The sequence below is a fragment of the Gossypium hirsutum genome, chromosome A08 (genome assembly GCF_007990345.1).
Source record: "Gossypium hirsutum isolate 1008001.06 chromosome A08, Gossypium_hirsutum_v2.1, whole genome shotgun sequence".
NCBI classification, from domain to species: domain Eukaryota; kingdom Viridiplantae; phylum Streptophyta; class Magnoliopsida; order Malvales; family Malvaceae; genus Gossypium; species Gossypium hirsutum.
In genome coordinates this window covers 7,396,836-7,404,546 of record NC_053431.1, presented here as the reverse complement: position 1 = coordinate 7,404,546, position 7,711 = coordinate 7,396,836, and the positions used below count along the sequence as shown (strand labels likewise).

The window sequence follows — 7,711 nt, the reverse complement described above, 5'->3', positions numbered from 1 at the left end:
CGGCATAGTTTTGGGTGTTAAGACCCACTTACCATATCTGCAAGAACAGGAAAAACTACCATCAGCAACCTCTTTCAGTTAATAATTTTTTTTTCGATAGTTAAGGTTGCCATGGTTTAATCCTAATCAGTACAATTGAAGGAAGCCATTGACCAATCAATTCCAAGTTCGTTGCTGTGTCAAGTATCGTCTTTTGTGGACATTCAAGGACTACATTGGGCCTCCATTTCTTCACTTCAAAGTCCATCTTTGAATTTTTATTTTACTTTTCTCATATATTGACAAAACAACTTAGAAAAAACCAATGCAAGAAATCCTGACTCTGACTCTTCAACTTAGGTTCAATTCATGCCAGGATTTTACTTCTCCCCCACTTCTGACCAAGTAAAAAAGTCAGATTAGTTCTTTGAATGTAAGGTAATGTTCTATCTCCAAGATTCAATTTTTATTTTCATGTTCATCCCATTATTGAACCCCAATGTTTACATCATTCTTTGGTATCATAGTCTTCAGTTTGCAGGATTATCATGCCTAGATCTGATTAAAAGTTGGGGTTTTTTTTTTCTTGAAGTATTGTGCTGGTATTGTTCTGAAATTTATTGTATTAATTAGGTTTTTTTATTTATTTGCTCTTTGGTTCTTCGTTTCATTGTTTTCAGCTTGAAAGCTAGGATCTTTTGGTGTGAAAAAGAACTTGCATTTGGGCATTCGGGATGGTCTTTAGATAGAGAAACAACATTGGGTTGCTTAGGGTTTCAATAGTTAAAAGCTATGGATGAGCTTGGTTCTTTGGATGTTAAGCTCTGATAGTACCAGAAACGTTAGGTTGATTAGGGTTTTGGATGTTTAATAGCTATGGCTGGTTCTGGGATATCATCTGAATCTGGGTCTGGAGTATCCGGTTCTGGGGCTTTCCGTGATGATGAGAACTGTCACAAACAAGTGTCGCCTATAAGGGGTGGTGGGTCGAGGAATACAAGCCCATCCGGTCGTGTAGGGTCGAGGAACACTAGTCCTCTAGGCAGAAGTGATAAAGACTAAACCACGGGGTTTAGATGAGGAAACAGTTGCTACATTTGGTAAGGTGGTTCATCCTGATGTTCAAATGGAAGATAACATATGGGCAATGTTGCCTGAGGACTTACTGAATGAGATTTTAGCAAGGGTTCCCCCATTTATGATATTTCGGCTTCGTTCAGTTTGTAAAAGATGGAATTTGATACTGCAAGATCATAGTTTTCTTAAGTTTCAGTCACGAGTGCCATCACATGGGCCATGTTTGCTTACATTTTGGAAGAACTCACAGACTCCACAATGCTCCGTGTTTAGCCTGCCATTAAAAACATGGTATCGAATTCCCTTCAATTTTTTGCCTCAGTGGGCCTTCTGGTTGGTTGGCTCTTCGGGTGGTCTAGTTTGCTTTTCTGGACTCGATGGTCTAACATTTAGAACTTTAGTGTGTAATCCTCTTACGCAAACTTGGAGAACACTTCCAAGCATGAACTATGACCAGCAAAGACAGTTGATTATGGTTGTGGATCGAACTGACAAATCGTTTAAAGTTATAGCGACTAGCGATATTTATGGTGATAGGTCACTCCCCACTGAAGTTTACGATTCAAAGATTGATAAGTGGACAGTTCACCAGATAATGCCTGCAGTTAATCTTTGCTCCTCGAAGATGGCGTATTGTGACTCCAGGTTATACTTGGAAACCCTTTCACCACTTGGCTTGATGATGTATCGACTGGACTTGGGATATTGGGAACATATTCCAGCAAAGTTCCCTAGATCTTTGTTAGATGGTTACTTGGTTGCTGGGACACACAAGCGCCTGTTTCTGGTTGGAAGAATTGGTCTCTATAGTACTTTACAGAGTATGAGAATTTGGGAATTGGATCATGCTAAGATTTTGTGGGTAGAGATAAGTAGAATGCCACCCAAGTATTTTCGAGCTTTATTGAGGCTATCAGCCGAGAGATTCGAGTGCTTTGGACAGGATAATCTTATCTGCTTCACATCTTGGAACCAAGGGAAGGGCCTTCTTTATGACGTGGATAAGAAGGTTTGGTCATGGATTGCCGGCTGTGCTCTTCAGTCATTCAATAGTCAAGTTTGTTTCTATGAGCCAAGATTTGACGCCTCCATCCAATGAGCTGAAAATCTTCCCAAGGAAAATCTTTCTTTTGTAAGAAAGGGATTGTGCATCAAGTGGTTATGTTTTGATTCCATTTGGAACTCGATGATGCATATCGACACCTGGCAGAAATGTACTTTGATGAGTAGATGAGGCCCTGGGCTTCTTGAAGGTGTGCATATCATGGGATTATATATTAGAGAGGAATTGTAAGAGATGATTTTGCACTTGAGCTCTTAGTTAATATATGGCACATAGGAAGTTTGATTTCATAGTATCATTTTAATTCCTTGCCTAATGGTCTATATATCCTGATGGCTGATTCTTCACCACAGACAGCTTGTACACATTTTCATTTTTTGTAGAAAGATTTTCGTCCCTTTTATTGATGCAGGAACTCTTTTAAATAGTCTATACTTAATGTGCAAAAAGCTGGTCATTGATGTGAACAGTCTAGGTATTACTTAGAAAATTGAGTTGGGTGATGTCTTGAAATCTTATATGTAACATGAAGACAATGTCAACAGTGGCCTATTAGCTCAGTTGGTTAGAGCGTCTGGGCCATCTATTTTTAAGTTTCTTTTTTCTACTGTTTGGACCCCTCTGTCCCAATTGGTTTTGTTTAGTTAACCCATAGTAATGATTAATTAATCCAAAGGCCCAATTGTTTTTCCACCCAAAACAAAAATATTCTTTATCGAAAAAAAAGTTTGATATTTTTATGGTAAATTACACTCAAGGTCATTAAATTATTAGTAAGTTTATATTTTGGCCACTTTACTTTAAAAAGTTACAAAAAGACTATTAAGCTATTTGAAAATTTTCATTTAAATTACTGAGTTGTTAAAATTGATGTTGTATAGTTTTCTTTGTTCACATTATTTGCACTGATTGAAAGTTCTTCTTCCCTTTCTTTTTAATGGTTCAAGTTTTTCCATGAAACAACTTTAAATGTCACAAATTTGTAAACTGAAATTCAAACAACTTTTTTCTTCGATCTTTGACATTGACCGTTAGATTGACTTGGATCTAAGACATGCTCTCCTAATCATTGATGGGTACTAATCTACTCTACTGATCGTCAAATCATTGTTTGGAGCTCACTAGCTGACTTTTCTTTTTAAAACTCAACAACCTAGCAACTTAAATGAAAACTTTCAAATAGTTCAATGATCATTTTGTAACTTTTTGAAATTGAATGATCAAAATATAAACTTACTAATAGTTTAGTGACTTTAGTTGCAGTTTGCCTTTTCTATGAGAAAGAATCACTCAATTTAAATTTAACAAAAAAAAAAGGTAAACAAATTTATTTATTTTTTCCATCCCTTTAAAAATATTTAACAATAATGTGATTAGCATAACTTGAACTTAAGTCACACTTTAAATGGTTGAACACTTTTATCATCATGCCAACAGGCTGAATATTAAAATTGCTTTCATTTCCTTTTAAAAACATGAACGTAAAGCTGTAGATTTTGCACTAGGTGGCAAATTCTTATGATTCACTTTTGCTTCTTTCACAAACGATGACTCATCGTTACTTGCAATTTTGAAACTTTAATATGTGTAAAAATCACTCCAAAACTTTGAAATCTCCTCACATCTTTATGATTTTTCTTCTTCCTTTTTTTTTTCCTTATTATTAAATCAAAGCTTTTCAATAGTCATTTCTTTGATTTCATTTGTACAAAAAATAATATATATGCACAATTAATATTAGTATGTGAGGTGAAAAAAGAATTGAAGGATTGACAGCAACATTACATAAATGAAGGGTATAGTTTTGATTCAAAAGCTTAGGACTTGTTGTCATTATACTATGATGCTAGTTGGTAATTACTTTTTCATATGTTATTATGTTGACCTCAACTTGAACTTGATTTCTTACCTATACCACTTCAATGTTGTTAAAAAAATCTTACAAAGTCACCCTCAATAAGTTGAGATGTTATGCTCAGACAACTCTTTTAGTCTCCTGCTTTGTCTTAAACCTAGCAGTTGCTTTAAGATTTGGAAAGCTTAGCATTTTATCTAACTATATAAATAACCATAAGACATAGTGCAAGTACTTAACAACCAGTTGGTAACTCATCCTCCTAACTCCAAAAAAATTGCTTATATTCAGAATTTGGTTCCTGCTATTTGCCACCAGCCAGTGTAGATCATGAGATTTGTCATCTCGGCTTTGTTCCTTTTTGTAGTTGCAGCTGCTTATGATCCTTTGGATCCAAATGGAAACTTAACAATCAAATGGGATATTGTTTCTTGGACACCCGATGGCTACGTGGTAAGTAAGAGTAAATTATAGATAAGGGTTTCAATATCTGAGCTTTATGATGATGCTAATAACATTTTTGCAGGCTGTTGTGACGATGAACAATTTTCAAATGTATCGGCACATAATGAGTCCTGGTTGGACCTTGGGGTGGACATGGGCTAAGAAAGAAGTGATATGGTCCATGAATGGAGCTCAAACTACTGAACAAGGTGACTGCTCCAAGTTCAAAGGAAATGTACCTCATTGTTGCAAGAAAACACCCACTGTTGTAGACTTGCTCCCTGGTGTTCCTTATAATCAACAATACTCCAATTGTTGCAAAGGTGGTGTGCTTCCAGCATGGGGTATAGATCCTCAATCTGCGGTCTCAGCTTTCCAAATCAGTGTTGGAATGGCTGGTACTTCGAACAAGACGGTGAAGCTTCCGAAGAATTTTACGTTGCTCGGTCCCGGACCAGGATATACTTGCGGTCCGGCGAAAGTTGTCCCTTCCACCACTTTTCTCACCCAGGATCGCCGCAGAAAGACTCAGGCTCTCAGTAAGTCCTAATCTAATATTTTAACCATAGTTGCAATTAGATTGACATGTTTTATGTACGATGCAGTGACATGGAATGTGACCTGCACTTACTCGCAGTTCCTAGCTCGAAAAAATCCGAGTTGTTGCGTCTCTTTCTCATCTTTCTACAATGAAACCATCACTCCTTGCCCAACTTGTGCTTGTGGATGCCAGAACAAAAACAGCTGTGTCAAGTAAGCCGCTATTTCCGATATTTCCGATACCTTAACTCAGCATGAGCATCGAAATCTTACGATGATTAATGATGTAGGAGTGGCTCCAAGGTTCTTAAAAGGGCTGGCGTTAACACTCCACGGAAAGACAATACCCCATTGCTTCAATGCACGCACCATATGTGCCCGGTTCGGGTGCATTGGCACGTGAAGGTCAACTACAAGGAATACTGGCGTGTTAAGGTCTCCATTATCAACTTCAACTATAGGATGAACTATACACTGTGGAGTCTCGCTGTTCAGCACCCTAATCTTAACGATGTAACACAAGTTTTCAGCTTTGATTACAAGCCCCTCGTTCCCTACGAATCAATCAGTGAGTACATGATCTTTTTTTTTTTTTTTTTACATTTCTCAGTATGTTATCAGATAATAAATTGGCTTATGCGCATGCAGATGATACGGGGATGTTCTATGGCATGAAGTTCTACAATGACCTATTAATGGAAGCTGGGCCATTTGGGAATGTTCAATCGGAGGTGCTTCTTCGAAAAGATAAAGATACCTTCACTTTAAAGCAAGGATGGGCCTTTCCAAGGAAAGTGTATTTCAATGGCGATGAATGCATGCTGCCACCACCTGATACTTACCCTTTTCTACCAAATTCTGCCCCCCATCAACAACTATTCTCCGGTTTGACAGCCATTGCTGCTATGGTTTTCTTGTTGGTCACTGTTTGGTGATTGTTATATATACTCCCATGGAGTATGAAAGTTTTGGATTCTGAAAATATTAATTACTGTAGTAAATTTAAGGAGATATGCGAGAATAAAATAGCAATTAGGTGAGGTGATTTTAAGAACAGTGTTACTGTATATTTGAAACATAAAACTATTTTGTCTAATAATAAATAAATTTTAGTTAGTACATTCATTTTAATGTATGCGTTTGATTTACTGTATCAGATTTATCTAATTTTCTCTATCTGACTTTCAACAAGACTTCTGATTCTCATTCTTAAGATTAATAATCTCCAATCTTTAATGCACTACAGTCCTATTAGTCTATGCACAGAGTTATATTGCTACAAAAACTATCGTCAACAGAATGCCAGCTCCAATAGCTTTTAATCAACTGAGGTTTGTAGCTAGTAGAAACATAATCGGTTGAAAGGATGTGCAAGAGAAAGAACTTTTAGGAAAGAAATTGATTCACTTTTGTATTAAATTGTCTTTTTTCACATTTTCTTGCCGTGCTTCGTTACATACAATTATTTATATAGTAATTGTAAATGATTAATGGTTTCAACACATTCATGTATCCTAGTTAAGTACATGCATGACTAATAGATATATTTACTCTAAGTACATTCATTAAATTAGATATATACATTCATTAAATACAAGCACATGTAAGTAATGAGCAAGTATATTCTAGAATGTTACAAATATAATATTCAACACTTTTCTTTATTTGAACTTTTCTTGATTACGTCAATTTTTCCACGCATTCTTCAAAAACCTTCAACCTTGAGAGGTTTTGTAAAAATATCTGCTACTTAATCTTCAGTCTTTACAAACTTAAGCTCCACTTCCTTCTTGGCAATATGCTCCCTGATAAAATGATATCTTGTGTCTATATTTTTGCTTTGATCATGCAACACAGGATTTTTTGCTAGTGCTTGTTTAGAGTTATTATCAATGCAAATTTTGGTTGCTCTTTCTTGTGGCAAGTGAAGTTCTTTCAACAATCCTCTAAGCTAGATAGCATGACAAGTACAAGAAGTTGCTACCATGTAACACCTCTAACCCGTCTCCGTTACCGGATTAAGATTACTAGAGTGTTACCAAGAAAAATAGGACATGTCCTATCATTTTAGAACAATTATTCAATTATTCAATAACATACAATAAATAATTTCATTCATAATACAAATATTCTAATATTTAAGACATCAATCACATATAAACCAATATATATAATATAATTTCAGAACTCTAAGAGGACATATTTGTGAACTTCAAACATATAATAGGATTAAGTCTCAAAAACATTGAGTTTTAAAGTAAAAAATGAAAGTTCTGCAGTTGGTATTGATACCCAATCGAAACCTTTCAGAAAAATCAATACCAAAATTCAATTATGCTTTCATAGCAAAACAATGGTATCGATATTTTATGAAAAAATATTGATACACAATTAAAAATGGATATCATTTTGGCATTCTATTTTGTTTGGATACTGGGCATTTGGTCAAGTATCGATATCAAATGCCAAAGTATCGATACTTATCTCAATAATGGTAAAAATCTCATGTTACCAAATTCAATTCATGTAAAAAAGTTACCTAACCCTAAAAAACAATGATTTTATCCATTCAAACACCTAAATAACTAACCAATATGCCCCCATTAACACCACAATTCAATAATCATATCAATATCACATTTCAAACCAAAAATATATATGCACTAAAGCACTCAATCATTAATAACATTTCATACCAAAACATCATTCCTTTCAATTCATAATTCAAATTGCCAAATTCACACTCTTTTATA

The 7,711-nt window shown here is 35.3% G+C and overlaps 2 protein-coding genes across 2 annotated transcripts; both read left to right on the top strand.

Annotated features, from left to right (window-relative positions):
• Positions 1–250: 250 nt before the first annotated feature.
• LOC107950374 (F-box/kelch-repeat protein At5g15710) lies at positions 251–2,530 on the top strand. The gene is given in 3 exon segments (XM_041075779.1): positions 251–412; positions 660–1,019; positions 1,021–2,530. Coding segments are annotated over 2 exon segments (1,299 nt in total). The 5' UTR covers positions 251–412; positions 660–855; the 3' UTR covers positions 2,156–2,530.
• Positions 2,531–4,198: 1,668 nt separating this feature from the next.
• On the top strand, positions 4,199–6,089 carry LOC107950367 (COBRA-like protein 4). Its single transcript, XM_016885212.2, has 5 exons — positions 4,199–4,427; positions 4,501–4,957; positions 5,024–5,171; positions 5,249–5,526; positions 5,607–6,089. Exons 1-5 carry the CDS (start codon positions 4,305–4,307, stop codon positions 5,891–5,893), a joined length of 1,293 nt encoding a protein of 430 aa, XP_016740701.2. The 5' UTR covers positions 4,199–4,304; the 3' UTR covers positions 5,894–6,089.
• The last annotated feature ends 1,622 nt before the right edge of the window (positions 6,090–7,711 follow it).